Source organism: Pipistrellus kuhlii, unplaced genomic scaffold, assembly GCF_014108245.1.
Source record: "Pipistrellus kuhlii isolate mPipKuh1 unplaced genomic scaffold, mPipKuh1.p scaffold_m20_p_5, whole genome shotgun sequence".
NCBI classification, from domain to species: Eukaryota; Metazoa; Chordata; class Mammalia; order Chiroptera; family Vespertilionidae; genus Pipistrellus; species Pipistrellus kuhlii.
The window spans coordinates 41,258,804-41,280,016 of NW_023425551.1; the positions used below are offsets into that span (position 1 = coordinate 41,258,804).

At 35.9% G+C, this 21,213-nt stretch overlaps 1 protein-coding gene across 6 annotated transcripts in view; it reads left to right on the forward strand.

Moving 5' to 3' along the window:
• The window catches only part of EPHA7 (EPH receptor A7), a 162,599-nt gene that overhangs the window by 46,056 nt on the left and 95,330 nt on the right, over positions 1-21,213 (forward strand). For all 6 annotated transcript variants that reach the window (XM_036414854.2, XM_036414852.2, XM_036414851.2 and 3 more), the window contains exons 4-5: positions 13,486-13,641; positions 14,482-14,817. In XM_036414854.2, the coding sequence (XP_036270747.1) occupies positions 13,486-13,641; positions 14,482-14,817 (492 nt within the window). The remainder of the gene's footprint in view (positions 1-13,485; positions 13,642-14,481; positions 14,818-21,213) is intronic.

The window sequence follows — 21,213 nt, forward strand, 5'->3', positions numbered from 1 at the left end:
GCAGATTTTTTTAAAATGATGTTATTTTAAAAAAATTCTATCATCATCATCTTGTTTTTTTTCAGTTGTTGAAACTATTAAAGAAATTCCTAAGTTGAAACTTTTAGACAGTTAGCTACATTATTTACATAGTCATGCAGTTAAACAGATTATTTGAAAAAATGTTGGAAAATATTCAAAAGTTTTTGTGTCTTTTAGTAGAAGCAAGATTATCTTAATTAAAAATATAGTGTTCTTTTCTATGTTAACATAATCATAATTATAATATGAACTGACATGCATAAAGTTTTTAGTGTGTGCTAGACATTCCTATAAGTTATTTTAGTCCATATAGTGATTTATTAGGAAAAAAACTATTATTATTCCCAGGCAGTTTCTTATCTATAAGTGGCCTAGCATTTGATCCTTGAATATCAACACAAGATGCATTCTTAAAGATTATTCTCTACTGTTTTATAAAGATTTTCTTAATCATCAATACATATGCACACATACAAATTTCTTCTATTTTGGCAAATAAAATTGCAATAAATAAATGTAGAACACCAACATTTGGGGCAGTATTAAGACTTGCTTAGTCAGGCCTGACACTCAGATGAAAGACTTTAAAGGCTCCAACTCTTGTGAAATATAAAGGAAACATAATTAACACTTTTTTTTTCTTTCTTTTTTTTTTATTAAACTCGAGGCCCCATGCATGAAAATTTGTGCAAAAGTAAGCCTTTCTTCCCCCAGCTGCCAGCACCAGCTTCCCTCCGGCACCCAGGACTCAGGCTTCCCTCTGGCATCAGCTTCATCCAGAAGGATGTTCCGTCAATGAGAATATTACCCTTTTATTATTATAGATTGCAAGAATATGTTAACTACCTTTTAAGATTGTAATGAGGGTGTGATATACCCAGTGTTAGGTTTACAGAGATAGATAAAAATACAGATGTAGATACATATATAGATATAGAATACAGACAGGCATAGATATAGACATAGACATAAATCTTATACATAATTCCTCCTTTATAGGAATGGGAAAAGAGGAAAGGAATTCAGTTGCCTAAACCAGAAGTCAGTCAGGACTTCACTAAGGATCTGTGGTTTGCAATTTTAGCAAATACAGTTCTAGTGAGTCTACTTCAGGAAGTTTTTCAAAACATAGCTTACTCCTTGATATAAATATCTCTATATTTAAGCCTGACTGTAAAAATATATATATAATAATAATGCTTTTTTAAATACCTCTTTCTGAAACTCGTTATTTTTGTGATTTTTATTGGTGGGGAATTGAATATTCTACAGATTGTATATCATTTAGGGCTATAACATACATGGACATTTTGTAAAGGAAAGATATAATGAAGATAATAAGTAAAGAGCAAAATTATAACTTTTCAAAATATTTAATATAACTGATACTGTCTATTTGTATGATAAGAGAATGATTTCATTTAGGGAAAATCAGAATTTCAAAACTCATGCTGTGATGAGACATATCCTTTTAACATATTTAGCTTGTAAAGATCTACCTTCTATGCCTCTACTTAAAAGACGACTAATTGAAACTATTCAGTAATCATGTTGAAAGAATGGAATAGTCGTTTGTTTTTTTTTAAAGTTGGGCCTCTCTCCTTTTATAAATGTTGACATTTGGCAAGGGTGATCCTTGCTCTTACCATGTTATAGGTATTATGTTCATTATGTTGAAAAGAAATGAAAGCGCATCAAAATTTCAAGCATCAGATTCTCAATTTTTCTATTAGTATATATATATTCTCAAGAAAGTGTGTTTTTTCACAAGTTCTTATAAAATGCTAGATTACCCCTAAGTTACACAGGACTAAGTTAGTCACACCTTGGATATTAGACATTTTGATTATTTTAACATACAGACAACTAATATTCTTACCAGTCTTTTGTTGAATATGTGCCCCAAACAGTAATTCAGCTTAAATGCTGAAAAATAAATCTGTTCTGAAAATATCGTCTGACCCATTCCACCTGGCAGTATGTCTTCTGTGATTATGTCCTCACAGTGTGACATCCAATTTTTTTCTGTATTATTATTCACCATTTTTTCAGGTACCGTCTTTGAACTTTTCTTTCCTTCCTGACTATCTGTATTATGATTAGTATAAATTTATATTTCCAAACCTTTAGGAAGGTTTTGAGATGATTTCATTATAATTAATTAGGAAGGTTTTATGCATGATCAGTTTTCTGTACATACTATTATATTACAGCACCATTAGTGTAGAAATAGAATCAATCATTCTATTCCAGAGAACTTTCAACAAATTTCTTATTTAGAAATGCTCACATTTACAGTATTATCCTTCCCCTGGAGAAACCAGTATTTCACCTAAATTTCTCAGTTGTTTCAGATTGAAATATGCAGTGCTATATATTGAGTCCAATACTTTGTAGTGCCTTTCTGAGCTTATTCTTAATGTTAAGAGTAAAATGTTTTTTATCCCGTTTTCCGGTTAGGTTTATGTATTAACTTGAAAATAGTAAAATAATATATATGCATATAAATAGACTTTGACTCTTAGTTTTGTTATGCTCCTCACCCCGTAGGTCATAGACTAAATGAATTAGTTTATCTTAGCAACATATGAAATTGAATGGGAAAACAAAAATGTACACCAGGGTGTGTGTATGCTCATAATAAAAGATGTAATAGCCCATTTTTTAAAATGAGTTTTTGTTTACTAAACAATAATTGTTCTTAAAATTTGAAAGAGAGCCAGTAAGAAATAAATTGAAATCATTTTTCATAGTGTAAGGCATCAGTGATATTTCTGTGTTTTCCAATAGAATTGTTAATTGCATGAATTTATTTTAATAGTGGCCTGTCTAGTTCTAAATTACTACCGGAGATGAAGGAATTTGTGTATACAATTGTAGATTATCTAAAACTAGAATATTTTTATTTTTTATTTTGGAGAATGAGTTATTCTTAAATAAAGAACTAAATAAGATGTTTTTTTTATATCAAACATGGCTACTTTTTTTTATACTTTACTAAAAATTATATTAAAAGATATTCTAGTAGTACCCACATTATACATTTGCAAAATGCTATAGATGCTAAGTGGATAAGATGCAGAGAGAACTGTGACAGATTATTTGCTTGATGTAGAGAGAAAAATTAGCAATGAACTGATATTCTATTATAAGGAGTAGAAAGTATGGGAATCTACTAATAGAATTTTACTATGTTAGATCTCTAGTGATTATTTATCTCCTGTATATGTATACACTAGTATATACAGATGCATGTGTATATCTGTTTGCTTTTTGTAGCTAACTTCTTTTTTTGGATAAAGGATTGATGGTCAACAACATTATTTGTTGTAAGGATTTGTTCTGCCTGTTATTTTCTTTTATTTCTAAACTGTAAGGATAGAGTGAGTTTCCTCATTGTTCTGATGTATCTTTTTAAAATGTCCTGCTCCAGGGTAAACTGATTTTTTTATGATCTTCTGAAATTTTTCTACTGACATAATAGAAATGATTATTTATCTCCCCACATGTTCAAATGGCATTAGACTGCTTTAGGGTTACTTGCTTCACAAGACTTAGTATTGATCCACATTTTACAACTGACTAAATAAGAAAAATAGTCTTTACAAAACAGCTAGATAGATTGCTTTAACTGATGATTTTGTTTTAATAATTTTTAAAATTATTGTAGAAAACTGATAGTGAAAAGGCATGTCTGAGACGGTTCAAAAGAAAGGACTGCTATTTAAAAGATTAAGATGGAATTAACTCATTATTTTGGCTATGGATCTTAAAGACTTTTCTACAGATATGCAGATTTAAGTATATTGCAGGAGATCTGTTATTAAGGAAATCACTCATAAAATAATCTAATTTTATTTCTTTAAATTGAACTAAAATATGTTCATTTTGTTAAACATGATGGAATCTCAGACATTTTTATTTATACTAGAGGCCCAGTGCATGAAATTTGTGCACTCAAGAGGGGGGTCCCTCATACTGGCCTGCACCTTCTCTTAGTCTGGGAGCCCTCGGGGGATGTCCAGTGTCCTACTGATGACTTAGGCTTGCTTCCTGCAGGGAACTGGCCTAAGCTGGCATTCGGACATCCTTAGTGCTGCCTCAGAGGCAGAACAGGCTCCTGCCACCGCCGTTGTGCTTGCCAGCAGTGAACCAGGCTTCTGGCTGAGTCCTGCTCCCCTTGAGGGAGTGCACTGGACACTAGGGGACAGCTCCTGTGTTGAGCATCTGCCCCCAAGGTTCAGTGCTTATCATAGTGACCAGTCATTCCGCAGTTTGGTCTATTTGCATATTAGCCTTTTATTATATAGGATAGAGGCCCAATGCATGGGTGGGGGCCCCCGATCAGGGTGGGGTCCCACCGGGGGATGGGGCCAGCAGGGGTAAGTGGCTGTGGTCGTTCTGGTTGTACTGGTCATTCTGGTCATTCTGGTTGTACTGGTCATTCTGGTCATTCTGCCATTTTGGTCTCTGGGCTTTTACTATATATGTCTATTTCTTATCTAGCTGAAGGTTGTTGAATTTGGAGTATACTGCCCTTTCGGAATATTCTGATATTGCCAGATCCACTATTAGCCTCACTGAGAAACAAGCCAATGACTGCCACAAATAGCTCTCCAGGGTAAATATAATTGGTCAGTCATATGTCCTTACACACCTTTCCTACATGTCTACCTGCACAGACTAGATTTTATCATTTCACCTCGATGAAATGCTATAGTTTGGCAGGAAAAGTGACCTTTGAATCTATATTCACCACTGAAATAGGTGACAAGCACATAATAAAATATACAAATTAAGGCACAATATTTATAATTTGTAAGAGTAACTTGTATAAAATATCAGAATCTTAATTAGCTGGCACACATAATCAAAAGTTTATGCATGCCATTTAATTTCAGGTTAAATATCATCATATTTGTTTTTGTGGTTTTTTTTTTTAGCAGATATAACTTTAGCCCATTACCTGACAATGCAAAGAATAGGCAAACAATAATTATTTTAGCAGGGAATGAGAAATTTGGCTTTATTTCCTTAATAATTTGTGTGTCTTGTTTAAATACACATCTGGAAATGGGAAAGTTGCTCACTGCTTATCAAGGAAGAAACCAGAGTGAGATCAAAACTTTGCATGGAAAATTACATTGTGACATCATCATAATAGTTATTTATTGAGTGCTTATTCTCCACTAGGCACTGTGCTAAGTTCTTCACATGAATTATGTACTTCAATTCACAAACATTGTAGAAGATCATCTTGTTATCAGGTTTCTCTGTTTTAGACATGGAAAAATGGGGCTCAGAAAAAAAAAAAATTACAAAGGTCATGAAGCTAATCCACATGGAGAAGAAGCCAAACTGGTCATTTACATAAAAGACAAGTCATATTGCCTTTTCCAGTTCCTGAAGTGAAGCCTATTTGATGAACTTAACATCTATTCTTGAGAATATAATTTTTTTTATCTTTTAAAAAATGTTGTTTATGTGAAGAAATACTCATTTTTCAAAAAAGGAATTCTCACACATATTTTTATATAATTTTTTAATGTAGAGCCTACATTATCTGACCTTTCTTGATATGTTTTGAAACTATGAGGAACATAATGAGAATGAATACTAAACTGGCATTACGTAATGTACAATAAACAAAAGATAACTATTTGAAACTAAACTTGAGAGTGGCATAAGTGCTAGAGTGAATTGTACCCCGTGTCTAAAAGCTTCTTAACACCAGCTGCTCTTTAAGACCTTTCCTGTTGCAGCCTCTCGTTTATGATGACACGGCCTGAAGGAAATCTTTTAGAAAAATAAGATAATGCTGTCCAAAAAAAAAGCCGCATTTTTTTAGTTACTGCAACTAGGTAATGAATGTCTGAATTTGGTCAGTTAGCTTCCCCTTATTTAAGTGTTTTTAATCATGGCAACCCTATAACTCTACTACTTAGAAATACACTTGAATTAGACTTAGGATGACTGTAATTTTAGTTCTTTTCCAGTGGAGTTACTAAATTCTGAGAGTTCATATATAATTCATTTTTTTACCTATAGGTTGATCTCTCATATTGAACCTATGAGGGCTATATTGAAGGAGATCCAGAAGGGTCTGATTTCAATTTCAATCTTTCCTTTTACGAGAGGTGATTTTAAGGAATTTACTTAAAATTTTCAAACTTTATTTCAGGATACTTATTTGCATGAGTCACAATGAATGTGCACACCTCCGGGGTCACGGGCAGGGCTGGAGGACAGTGGTATAGTGAGAGCTAGAGGTGACTTCTTGCACAGCCGGGTCCTTGGCTCAGGGACACAGGTCTGTCAGGAATGGCAGGGGAGGCAGGGCTCCCTCTTAGCACCCATCTTTCACACTCTTCCTGAGGCACCAGGGAAAGACTAAGGGGGTGTTCCTTTCTATGTGGGGCTTGGGGATGGGGTGATAGTGGTAGAAACGCGTTTTTAAAGCATTTCATTGAAGACAGTTGTAGGGGAGTTTTAACCGCTGGTTAACGGATCATTGTATTACTGTTAAAACCACCTTTTACAAACATAAAAATAACTAGTCTGTCTGCAGGCTTGGTAATTAATAAGAAGAAAACAAGGTCATGGAAACCCAGGAATGGGAAGTGGCTTTGTGCAAATTACAGGTGGCAGAGTCGATTTGAACACATATCATTTCAGTTAAAACCCAGTTCTCTTTTGCTGTAACACATTGTCTCTTCAATATCGCCTAATATTTATAAAGTAGAATAAGAACACAAAAGAGATTTTGAGTGTTCTAACTTGACATCTTTTCATTTCTTTTAAGTTATTTTGTAATGACATCTTAATTATGGCAATATTCTGATAAAATAGAGTATTTTAATGCTGGATTTTCAGTAAAATTCTTAGCGTATTCTAACTGGATAATTTAATAAAGGAGAAAACACTGTGTTTGCATAATGCTTTATTTCCTTTTACGGTCTATATCTTACAAACAAAACTTTAAAAACTTCTCATTTATATCTGTTTCTTTTCCACCAAATGCGATTGATGAAAGAACTAAGTTAAACAACACAAGTAAAATTACACATACTTAATAATGCCCTGAAATTAAAGTTTCTTTTTCGTTTTAAAAATCTCCTAATTTTTTTTTTCATCACTCGAGCACCTGTTGTCATAAACTTCATATTGTGCATCGTTTCTTTTCTAAACTCTTACAAATTAGTTGTAGGGTAATTTGGCTGGTGCCTCCCAAACTATAATATACTCAGTTACATCATGTTGTTTTTATCCTTCCTGCCCGCTGTTCATTCTCAATGTGAGAAATCATAGCGTATCGGTGACAGGAGGTCTGGCTTTCAGGCAGACTTTTGTAATTATTCCCTCTGAGGCACTGTCAATAGGATTAAAATACTGAATCTGGACCTGTCTGTCCCAGATGAGGTCAGCACAGTGAGCTGGGGGAGTACTATTTCTATAAGCTGCGCTTTCCCTTTGCATTATAGAAGCACGGACGTTAACAGGACACAAATATTTGAAAGCTCCTATGGAAACAGACTCACTTTGCCTGAATGAAATGAAATGTCCATCTGCAATAAATAAAATAACAGCATTCATTATGTATTGTATGTAGATCCTGCAATAATATTAAAGCCCAGAAACTTTTAATTATGGAACAATCCTCTTATAGTTTGTAATTAATAAACTTTTTGCAGCTGTAACACTGTGGCCGGAAACATCTGCAAAGCCTCATATTTTACACACAGACACATACACATAATTACTTCAGAAAAAGTCCAATTGTGCTTAAAATCACAGGTCTGGAAACAGAGTAAGGTCTGAGGAAGCTGAATCTAGTTGTATTCAATTAGCTCATGGAAGAAGAATTGAGAGGGTTAGTAAGGAAGGAAACAAGCCCGTTGTCTGGGAAAATGATGTGAATGAAAAATAAGAATATCTAAGAGCTATTCAGATATTCACTCAAAGCTCACTTTGTATATACTGTATCAAAAATCTCCCCTAAATATTGATAAGAATCTATTTGTTATTTAATTACTCAGATAAAATTGCTACTCCTCAGATAAAAGATAAATTATTTGTCTCTAAAATTACCAAATGGGCAAAAAATAGGATATATTGGTTATAGATTTTCTAAATTTTAAAATAATTTATAGTTAACGGATTTTACCTAAACACAGCTTTATAAAAATATATGAATATAGAATATACTAGAGGCCTGGTCGTGCACTGGTGGGGTCTCTCAGCCTGCTGTGTGGGGATGGGACCAAAACCAAGGTACATGCCCTTGACCGGAATCGAACCCTGGACCCTTCAGTCCACAGGTTGATGCTCTATCCACTGAGCCAAACCGTTCTTGGCTAAATGATGTATTATAGAACTGTACACCTGAAACCAGTATAATTTTATTAACCAGTGTCACCCCAATAAATTCACTAAAACTGAAAAAATATAAACTCACACACACACAAAATGCAATGTTAAGTTAAAAAGCAAAAACATCAAAAAGCAGGAAATTAAAATGGTATGTTTTTTATTGTAACTAACTTTACCATAGGCACATACTATTTTAATTAAAGTTTGCTTTCAGTTCAAATGCTATTGAACAAATTGAGAAAGAAAGTGAAGAAAGGAAAGTTTTAAAACTGTGATCGCATGATTCCTACTAAGTTATTTCTGTATATTTTAGTTATGTATGAAGTGAATTGGCCTTTTTGAGGTCTCGGAAGTCATTTACCCCTAAAAATGTTTTTATTATTATCTTTTAGAAAACCAGCTGCATTCATAGAAGATAAATGGTCTTGCTTTTCAGGTAGCCTTTTTTGGGAGCCATTTCGAGAACTCCTCTTATTCTTCCTATGCGGCTGACTGTCAGATATGTCACTCCACTCCAGTTTCTGTCACTGAGTATTTTACTGAAGTTATTTCATGTAGCAATTTCATCTAAAATTGTAATTTTTCTGAGCATCTGTTACTTTCTTAGCAAACTTTTTAACCACCCAATTGCTCACAGTTATCCTAAGAGACAGCTTATATTGATGCACGTTATAGACTTAATACCATAGGTCCAAAAATTTTGAACAGAAACCCCTCTTGTTTGTGCAGGATACATTCCAAGATGTCCAGTGGAGGCTTGCAACCATGAATAGTACCTCACACTGTATATACTATGTGTTTTGTTTTTTTTCCTTTACATACTTATACCTATAATAAAACTTAATTTATAAATTAGGCACAGTAGATTGACAATAATCTATATAATAAAAGCCCAGTGACTGTTATGGCTGAATGACCAGAACAACTGGTTGCTATGATGCACACTGACCACCAGGAGGCAGACGCTCAATGCAGGAGCTGCTCTTTGGTGGTTCATGTACTCCCATAGCGGGCGTGCCACTCAGCTAAAAGCCAGGCTCACTGCTGGTGAGCACAACGGCAGTGGCAGGAGCCTCATCCACCTCTGTGCAGTGGTAAGGAGTGAGCAGGTTAGGATCCAGGAGTCCCAGATTGTGAGAGGGATGCCCAACTGCGGGTTTAGGCCCGATCCTGCCTAAACTGGCAGTTGGACATCCCCTGAGGGATCTTGGATTGTGAGAAGGCACAGGCAGGGCTGAGGGGCCCCCTCCTCCCACACAAATTTCGTGCATAGGGTCTCTAGTAACCTATATTAAAACTAGAGACTCCATGCACGAAATGCGTGCAATAGTAGGCCTTCCTTCCCCAGGCTCCCAGCACAGGCTTCCTTTCGGCACCTGGGACCCGGGCTTTCCTCTGGCTCCGGCAGGCACTCAAGACCCGAGTTTCCCTTTCAGCCCTAGCTTTGTCTGGAAGGATGGAGGGACTTCCAGAAGGATGTCCGGTCTAATTAGCATATTATGCTTTCATTATTATAGATAACAATTATGGCAATGTACTATAATAAAAGTTAAGTGAATGTGGATTATCTCTTTTAAAGTCCAGTTGTGCTATACTCCTTCTCCTTCTTGTGATGTTGTGAGATGATGATATAATGATGACATGAAGTGAGGTGGAATAGGCAATGTGACATTGGCTAGGTGACTATTGACCTTTGACAATAATCAGAAGGAGAATCATCTGCTTTGGGTGATTCTTGATCACAGAGCCATGCCAATTGACCATGGGTAATTGAAGCCACAGAAAGCCAATCCATGGATAAGGGAGGACTCCTGTATTTCTTTTTAATAAGTCTAAATTAATAGTTTCATAGAAGTTAAGTAAAAACTGTCCTGTTACAACTCATTATTTTCAATATTACCTGAACTGAAACAAAATAGTACTTCAAAGAAAAAATGTTAAGACTTTTATGACCACATTTTCCAATATTGTTTCTATCATTATCCATTTAATAATAGCCATGCATGCTCTCCATAATTTTGCAGGAATTTTCAGTGACAAAATTTATAATGAAATTGAGACTACCAATTTAATATCTCTTCTGTAGGTATGTTAGGATATTATTTCATAGTTTTGTAAGTTAAAATAGCTTTAAATTAGGAGTATAAATTAAAGAAAGAGGGACACGTTGAAAATAAATTTTTAGGGTTGCTAAAGCCCTTGAGAGCCATTGAATCAGTGCCAAATCCTGGTTCATTCAGCAGTGGACACTGGTGGAATGGCATGATTGCATATCAGTGGTCCTGTGTTCTAAAAACCAGTTTTAACCTAGACAAATGGGATTATTTGAAGAACTTGGGTTACTTTTGCTTCAAATCTGTTTTCCCATCTGTTAAAGTGGTGACAGAATTTAATGTAAATTTGGAAGTTGAATGATAAGGATTTTATAGTTTCCTACCCTATATATTCTATAAGTCATGTATGTTGAGAGAAAAAAAAAATGTGCCTCCTTGTTAATGAGGAAAACAGGAATAAGCCTTTCTTTAGAGGTTTTTTACTTGCAATTCGAGCATAGGAATTCAAAGGATTCCACTAGGTAGTTTGCTGCCTAGTAACTCTGGGAGACTTACCTTGTAGATGTTAAATCATGTTGCCACTGTGTTTTCATCTCCCTACTTCCTAACTTCCTCTCTCTATAAAACCTACTTAAATATTCACATAATATCATCAAAGACTCAACATATCATTCTCTCCCTTCTTCCTTCTCTCTCCTTCTCTTTATTACTGTCTCTTTTTTTTTTTCAATTCTCTGGGACTTAATGTTATCAAGCTGCAGGTTGTGAATAAAGCATTGCCTTCTCTATTTTATGGATGGTATATCTGGATGTTGAATTACAGATAATACTTCAAGCAAGAAACAATAAATACTTAAAGGCTGGGAAATCCATTCTCATTTCTTTAACCTAGTAGTTCACCATTCTTTTATGTGTCAAGATCTTATCTTTATAAACATTTTTAAGTGTTATATTTTTTATATTATTTTGCAATCAATTTTATTGTTCTCTCTGTGTCTTGGATTTGTAGTAATTGCTACTGAGAACATGTGACGGTACATTAAGCTTCTTTGCTTAATATGTTATGTGTGTTTTCCTCTTGTAAGAATTGAGGAAGCCAACCAAAGGCAGACTGGCTTTTGAGCTCAGCAGTGTATGCTATATTTACAAAGAGTTGATTGTAGTTCTGTTTCTGTATCTACCACTTATCTTTCACAATATAACAGATCTTTAAGTTTCTAAGTTATCTAAAAATACCAATCTTGCTCCTGTAAAGGAGGCTTATTTTTTTGAAACTCAGAAGGTGATTTTGAACTCTCAAATGTATCAAAATCATGAGTTAAAAATCAGCATGTGAACAAAAATAGAGAATAATTCATTTTTTTTGAGAATATACCTTCTTAATAAAACAAGATTGTTTTTCCTACCAAATGGTGAATATGTGATTCAGTTACTGAATAGTGCCAAGCTAAGAACATTAAATAAACTTAAATATAAATGTAGGTTAAATATTAACTAATCTTTATACAATAGATATGATTTATTAATTTCTATTAAATTTGAAGGTCACTAAAGCTTAAAAATACTCATTTAAAAATATGAAGGATACATTGAATTTATTTAATATGTTCCATGTGTAATACCATCTGTTAATAAAAATTGTTGAGATAATATAATTTTAGTTTGCTAAATTTTAATTGAAAATAAATATAGAAAATATTCAGTGATAGTAAATGGTTCAACGGTACATGATTTAATAATAAATAGGATGTAAGTGGGTAAAAACAACTTCAGTAGGAGATGATAGTGATGTTTTCTATACTTATATATTCATCATGAGAGAATTTGCTTTGTTAGTGTGACTATACCCTAAGTTTCTCTCAGGAGGGGAGAAAAAGTCCTCAGTCTGTTTACAGTTGATGGCTTTCTCTTTAATTCTGGTTAAATAGGTGTCTCCTATTTACAAGATTTCATAATTTTTATTGACAAGGGAGTTCACTTAGTGGAAAGCAACCTGTTAAATTGTTATATTTTGAAGTTTCCTGAAAATTGGAAGAGAATAAATTTCTATCATTTTCAAGTGAAAATAATTTACACTGTTGGTTTTAGTAGATGATTAAGCTTATTTTTTTATATTTTTCATTATAAGTAAAATTAACACAAAATGTTAATTTACAGCTATATTTTTAAAAAATATATTTTAATGATATTAGAGAGCAAAGTAGAGGGAGAAAGAAATAGAAACATCAATGATGAGAGAATCATTGATTGGCTGCCTCCTGCACACCCACTATTGGGGATTGAGCCTGTAACCCAGGCATGTGCTCTTGACAGAAATCAAACCTGGGGCCCCTCAGTCTGTGGGCCGACACTCTATCCACTGAGCCAAACTGGGTAGGGCTACAGCTATTTTCTATGAAGAAAACATAACTTTTTGAGTATGTTAATGCAGTTTAACAAACAAGTTAATTCTGTTAAAATTGACATTACTCTCATTTAAATATTTTAAGATTTTATCTAAATAAATTATGCTTATGTTTAGTTTGGGGCTCTTGACTTTGAACTGATGCCAACTATAGGTACAAGTTTGCTGTATCATTTGATTTTTATTATTTTGTCTTAAAATGTAGTATGGTTATTGATATATACTAATATGAAATCTACTATATGTGTATGTACTGTATATATGTGTGTGTGTGTGTATATATATATATATATATATATATATATATATATGCCAAACTACCTGAACAACTGGAATGACCATTCAGTATGACAAGCACTGCAGCCAGTCAACCTACCCGAAGTGGGCAGGGCCAGCTGGCCATCTCCCACGGCCCCTCCCTTTGGCTGGCCTGGCCCCCTATCAGCCCCAATTGGGGCAGGCCATCCAGACTGCATCCATGCACAAATTTGTGCACTGGGCCTCTAGTGTTAATCATAAACAGCTTGTTTTTCACAAATCATATTTTATACTGTATTCTTTGCAAAATGTTATTGAAAGTGAAGAAAGGTCTACTTGCTCTCATGTTTCTATTTTCTCTTTCTTTTGTATACTCAGCCTGTGGCCGCGGGTTCTACAAATCTTCCTCTCAAGACCTTCAGTGCTCTCGCTGCCCAACTCACAGTTTTTCTGATAAAGAAGGTTCTTCAAGATGTGAATGTGAGGATGGATATTATAGGGCTCCATCTGACCCACCATATGTTGCATGCACAAGTAAGTTCGTATTAGTAAAGTTACAAAAGGACTTTCAGATTCCTTCCTGTCATTGAGATAGGCATAGAATTTGTGAATACATTCACAAATCTGAATTATTATTATTTAAAATTTGTTCATAAACCTCTAAGGCTAACCAATAATGTAAAATACATCTCACTTCAACTGCAATGTAATTTTTATGTTTTCAAAATCAAGATGCTTTTTAATAATACTTTTCACATCTATTTAATAGGAATCCTAAAATGTAAAAAGTTATTTTTTTGAGTCTTACATGTGTATGAAATGCAATTAAAAAGTAATGGTTTGCAAATTAAAATTCCATCACTAAACTGAACAAATCTCACATCGTGGTGCTTCAATTAATGAGTGCTTGAGAGACCCAAATCCAAACCAAATTCCAGACAGTCCTATAAATCATTCCTGAGCGCATTAAAAATGAATAGGTGTATTCTCTGCTATACGCTTAAAAAGAAAACTATTTTCGAACAACTTCACAACTGTTTTTTTAGGTGCATTAACTGTTCTTCTTTAATTGCTTGGAAGTAAAGTAGCTAAAGACTGTAGCAAAAGTACAAAGACAGTTGTTATCCTGTTTTCATTTTGACATATTAAATGGAAAATAAATAAAGCCCCTTGCCAAGTGAATTCAAGGAGGCTTTTATATGGCTTCTCTAGGAAAGGCAATGAAATGTTTATGTGAAAGAAAGCATTGCGGCTAGTTTTCTGTATGGTAATTCAGCTGCCAGCTGAATGCAGCACGTGGGCCTTGGGTGCATTTTGTTGGCTTTTCTTTCTTTCTTTCGTTTTTGTTTATTTATTTATTTTTGGTTTCTGAAGGGCCTCCATCTGCACCACAGAACCTCATTTTCAACATCAACCAAACCACAGTCAGCTTGGAATGGAGTCCTCCTGCGGACAACGGGGGAAGGAACGACGTGACCTACAGGATACTGTGCAAGCGGTGCAGTTGGGAGCAGGGCGAGTGCGTTCCTTGTGGGAGTAACATCGGCTACATGCCCCAGCAGAGTGGCTTAGAGGATAACTATGTCACTGTCATGGACCTGCTGGCCCACGCCAATTACACTTTTGAGGTTGAAGCTGTGAATGGAGTTTCTGACTTAAGCCGATCCCAGAGGCTCTTCGCTGCTGTCAGTGTCACCACTGGCCAAGCAGGTATGTTTTTCCCGTTCACCTTCACTAGGTGAATAATGTGCCTACAGAAGTGAGCTGTCTCACTTGGATATTTCCTTAACTTAGCTACACAGAACTCAATTATTCCAGCCTGTTGATTATTCACACCTTTAGCTTGTCTTTGTTATTTCTCCTGCTGCCTGTTAAACCATTACTAGACTCATTAACATCTCCTCCAGAGATCTGGCAGGAGAAATAAAAGGGATAAATTGTAAACGAGTTAGGACTGCTCTTAGACTAGAAGATCTGTGGAAAGATCTAGAGGAGGAGAGAGGATATATTGGGTAAAATGAAATTCAGATTATTACTTGCATGTTTACCTCTTTGTGTGATGCGTGCTCATGATCAAAATCTACCTGAGAATTAAGAATAATGAAAGAGTTGGCTGTACTGTCTCACACAGTGTTAATCAATTTTTTTTAGCAGAGAGAATGTATTTACACTATGTGGCAAGTCTGAATTAAATTTTGCGTAAGGGAATTTTAAGTTCATCAGATTTGTGATGATATAATGTTTATAATGTTGAATTACATACTTGGGAGGTCTCATGACAACTTCAGAAGAAATGAATTAGGATATGTAATAACCATGATTATGAAGTTGTAATTTAGCTTAAAAGCAGTTTTCACTTATTTCCTTACTCGCAGTTGAGATGCCCTATTCAGTCATTCTTCGTGTTGCTAAGCATGTTTTGGAAAGTACAAACTGGGAAGGAAGTTTCATGAATTGGAGATTTTCTAAACTTTCAGAAAAAATGTTATTACTGAAGAAAGTTTCAGAAATGGAGGGCTTTTTCAATCTTTTGAAAATTCTTGCTGCTGAAGGGAGATGCTGTGTAGTAGATGTAGCCAAGTTTTATGTCATCGTCATTAATACAACTGGACCTGCACTGGAGCCCAGAGTTGTGTGAGCATCATAATCAAGGTCTTCTTGATCTTTGGCTGACTGTCAGAAACCAGTATTAGCCCAAATTCCTGGACATAGACCAATCTATTCTTCATTTCCATGCCAATTTTAACAAAGTTATCTATTTAAATGATATCTGCAGAATGAAAACTATGCATGTGGCCTTCTGCTTACCATCCTGAACAAATTAGTTGGTCCTTATTCTACAGGTTTCTCTTTGATATTTAATAGGCTATTGCAAGTCAGATCTCCCCTATAAAATTAGAAGTCTGGAGATAAAATAACCTAGAGACTTTTAAATCTTCAGACATTAGACCAAAGCAAATAACTGATTTCACTGATATTTGCATTGATGTAATGTATTTACCCTACACTCTTTACTAGTCTTAAAATTCTGCCACTGTTGGTGTTGCTTTATATTGAAATTTGTTATCATAACCCTACAGTGAGTGTGTGTGAGACACTAGATTGTCCTAGCCGGTTTGGATCAGTGGATAGAGTGTTTGGCTCACAGATATAATGGTCTCCGGTTTGATTCCTGTCAAGTCCACATACCTCAGTTGCAGGCTGATCTCTGATCTTGGCCCTGATTAGGGTGAGTGCTAGAGGTAACCAATCAATGTGTCTCTCTCACATTGATGTTTCTCTCTTTCTCTACCCCTCTCTCTAAAAAATCAATAGAAAAATATCCTAGGCTGAGGCTTAACAACAACAAAAATCTTTACGTTTATGATTGTGACACTGGCACTATCTTTGGAATCATTAATAGGACTCTGAGGTCTACGAGCTAGAATAACTGCTGCATTCCTGCTGATATCAACTATATAAAGGAACATTTAAAATTATTTTTTAATACAACATACAGATGCTGAACTTATACCACAATTAGAGTTTGCCAATTAGATTGCTTTTGGAATCTGTTTTTTTGCTCTTTAAATGTCAGTATGTAACTTTTCAAATTTATATCATACCAGCTAAGTGGGTCATAGATTTTCCATAGATTTTCAAATCAAATATCTCACTGTAGTAAAGTGGCTTTAGGCATTGATTCTCTTCTGGTTAAAAGAAAACTAGTTTTGTTTGTTTTTTTGGGAGGAAGTAATATAAATGTGCAAAAATTAGATTGTGATGGGTGCACAATTCAGTAGACATCCTAAAAATATTGAATTGTGTACTTAAAATAAGTGAATTTTATGGTCTATAAATTATATCGCATTAAAGCTCTTAAACTGTTTATAAAGAATAAATATAATCAAGTTAAAAAGCAAACTAGGTTTGCATTTTTTTTTAATATATTTTATTGATTTTGTACAGAGAGGAAGGGAGAGAGATAGAGAGTTAGAAACATCGATGAGAGAGAGTCATCGATCAGCTGCCTCTTGCACACCCCCTACTGGGGATATGCCCGCAACCAAGGTACATGCCCTTGACCGGAATCGAACCCGGGACCTTTCAGTCCCCAAGCCGATGCTCTATCCATTGAGCCAAACCAGTCTCGGCTAGGTTTGCACTTTTATATCAAAATATTAATGCACAATTGTCTACTCTATACTATATCTCAAATACTAAAAACCCGTGAATTTTCAGTGACACTGTTAGCTTTTTCTACTTTAAAAAAAAAAAAAAAGTGTTTAAATATGGCAGAAAGCAGTGGCAATTTTAAAAGTTTTAAATTAGTTTTTAACAGAGCAAATGTAGAATATGAGTGACTATTGTCCTGTTCCATTTGTATACCCATTTTCCCTCACCTACATCAGCAGTATATGTGCTATTTTGAAAGGGGGAATGCTGTGAAACTTGGTTCTTGTTCATAAGTATCAGGGAAACCTTCAGTGATCTTTGAAGTTGTCCATTAACCACACAGCCTCACTTCCCACGTAGTATATGCTGCGGTCACTTCAGTAATGAGTTTAAACCTCTCTCTCTGGTTTAAATCCACTGATGCCTTGTATAAAAAACATAATCTGGCCTAGCCAGCATGGCTCACTGGTTGAACGTCTACCTAGGAACCAGGAGGTCACAGTTTGATTCCGATCAGGGCACATACCAGGGCTGCAGGTTGGATCCCCGGTGCAGGACATACAGGGGCCAACTAACTAATGATTCTCTGTCATAATTGTTGTTTCTATCTCTCTTCCTTTCCCTTCCTCTCTGAAATTAATAAAAATATATTAAAAAAAAAAAAAAAGAATCTGCCTGTGAGGGGGTAAGAATACAGAGTAAGAATGGCATATAATCAGCCAGGGTTTGAAAGGCAGTGTGTGCTCTTTGTGATTCTTTTTCTATTATATTGGAGTCTGGAGCTCCAGACCCTCCGTACCAATGTTTGTGGAAATGGAAATACATTGAAGACCTCTGTCTTCTGTTCAGGGTAGTGGTCTAGTAGTTGTGTTCAGGGAATGGTGCTCCAGGCCTGGCTCTGCCTGAGCACACAGGCGGTAGGTGCTCCTGGATGAACCACTAAAGTTCTTTATACACAGAATGGGGATAAAATAATAGCTAGCTTCCTGTATTAACCTGTTAAATAAGATTATGTTAGAGAAAACTTAAAAATCTTATTACAAAAATGATATTTTAGTGAGTAGCAAGATGAATGCTTATTAGTCTCTTTTTTAGGTAAAGTTTTGTGAACATGTCAAGGCAAAATATTCTAAAGTCTTTATTGCAATGAGGGGGGGGGAGAGAAATGGAGGCTCAGAATTGTCAATGATGTGTCACAAATTGGAAGATGGAGAAATTAATTTTATTTGGCCTATATAAAATGTGACTCTTAGATAGTCACAAGTTATCTTAAGACTAGTCTAAAGCTACCTTTAGACCAATCATTTACAGGTCTAAATTATTATTTAGATCAATTATTATTTAGACCAATAATTATTGTAGCTTTAAGATGAGAAGTATAGTGAGAGCATAATCTGTGATATTCATAGTTAGATAATATTTGTATTTTCTTTTCAGGAACATATGACTTACATAAACTGGCTGAAATATATTCCTTTTACTATTGCTTTTTTTAGGAATTATATTGATCTATTAAGCATAAAGTCACATGGATCAAACTCACAGACATTGGAGAGATTTTTTAAATATATAACTGGAGGGGAAAGCATATACATTTGATTTATGGCATGAGGTTGCTCAATCTTCTTTACATTGGAAGGCTCTCTTGAACAAATGCGGTCTTAATAATTACGTGTTTTTAAGAGCTGACTATTTAAATGCTACTTTTAAAGTATTCATCCAGCTGTACTGACCAGTGTGTGTCAAGCACTGTGGAGAATGCTAGGACAGAAGGTAAAGAATGGCCCCATCCTTATGAGGTGCCCATAAGGTAGTACGATATGTATTTTACAACTCAAGACAGTGAACTTGAATGTTAAGTGATTCGTGCTGTAAAAATATTAGGAACAACATACAGAAACCCTGAGAAAGTACTGCTTATTTGAAGCGGGGTGGGGAAGGAGTAAAGAGTGGGAGAAGGAGGAATGTCCTCACAGAAATATGCTAGTCATCCTACAACTTTAGAATGGATATGAATTTGCCATAATGAGGAGAAATACGTTATATTTTAGGCCCTCAAGAGGGCCTTTAAAACCTTATAATTTCCACTAGAGGCCCGGTGCACAAAATTTGTGCATGCGGGTTGGGGGGTTGTCCCTCAGCCCAGCCTTTACTCTCTCCAATGTGAGACCCCTTGAGGGATATCCGACTGCCCGTGTAGGCCCGATCCTATCAGGCCTAACCAGGCAGTCAGACATCGCTCTCATAATCCAGGACTGCTGGCTCACAACTGCTCACCTGTCTGCCATCCTGATTGCCCCTAACTGCTTCTGCCTGATCACCCCCTAACCACTCCCCTGCCAGCCTGATTGATGTCTAACTGCTCCCTGCTAGCCTGGCCACCCCTAACTGCCCTCTCCTCCAGGCTTGATTGTCCACAACTGCCCTCCTTTGCAGGACTGGTCCCTCACAACTTTTCTACCCTGCTGGCCATCTTGTGGCAGCCATCTTGTATCCACATGGGGCCAGCCATCTTGTGTGTTGGAGTGATGTCAATTTGCATATTACTCTTTTATTAGATAGGATAAAGCCTTGGTGTACAAGTAGGGGCTGGCTGGTTTGCCCTGAAGGGTGTCCAGGATCAGGATGGCGGTTCCCTTGGGGAATGGGATGGCCTGGGTGAGGGGACTATAGTGGTTTGCAAGGCTGGTCCCGCACTCCAGTGACCCAAGTGGAGGCCCTATGATCTGGGATTTATTAATCTTCTATAATTGAAACTTTGTAGCCTTAAGCAGAGCCCAGGGCTGACTAGGGCAGGCCAAACCTCTGGCTGGCTCCAGCTCCATGGCTGCTGCCATTTTTGTTGGTATTTATTTGTCTTTTATAAATGAAACTTTGTAGCCTTGAGCAAAGGCCAGGGCGGGCAGAAAGCTTGGCTTCCTCCATCTCTGGGGCAACCAAAGCCTCCTGCTCTCTCCAGCTCTGTGGCCACTGCCATATTTGTGGGTTAATTTGCATAATTGCTCCTGATTGGCTTGTGGGCATGGCTTGTGGGAATAGTGGAGGTATAGTCAATTTGCATGTTTCTCTTTTTTAGATAGGATTATGTTCGATGCATAGACCAACAGGATTAACATAAAAATGGTCTGCAGAAGTATGCCTGTTATTAAATACAGGCCTCCCAAAAATTCTGCAATACCTCTATTTACTGTGGGATTATTTAAACAATTAGACAATTTAATTTTGTTAGCAAACTAACAAAAAAATATAAAATGTGGTATTTACCCCAAAGAGATTTAATTAGGGATGTAGTAATTATTCTTGTATTGCTCTTAATGCAATAGAGAAACTTGGGATAGAAAACCTCTAAGATCCTATCTTATGTCCATAATTAAACAGACAAGTCATTATATAACAGAAAATATACATTGTGCATTGTTGATTGCTAGTTATTGATAGTTGAGTAGTGTGTGTACAGTAATTTTTAGTGTGATTGATATCATTGAGAAGCAAATGAGGAGGAATACTGTCACTCCTGAAAGAGGATCTAATTTCCCAAGTTGGGCTCCCTAGGAGAATAGTGTGCAGGAGTTGTATTTTAGGGTGTGCATATCCGATCAGCACTATCAGAAGAGAGGTGGGGGGGAGTATTACTGAGCAGAGAAGATGAGCTATGATGCAGGCTCACTGTAATCCTCAGCCTTCACCACAGGGAGCTCTTCACCTTTCTTGGACCTTCAGATTGTCCAGTGTTGAGAGCATGGCAGACTTATACCTCTGTGATATCCAGATATGGCTGCTGGCTACTCTAGGAAGGCACAAATTGTAATTTTCAGACAAAGGAATTCTAAAGAGGGTACAAGGGATCTGCTTTCTGGCAGTTGTCTCAGAAGCTGGGCAAATAAGTTGTTCAGTCCCTTACAGGTAGTTCAATAATGCACAAGAATGAGAGCAAAATTCAGAGTGTGTTTA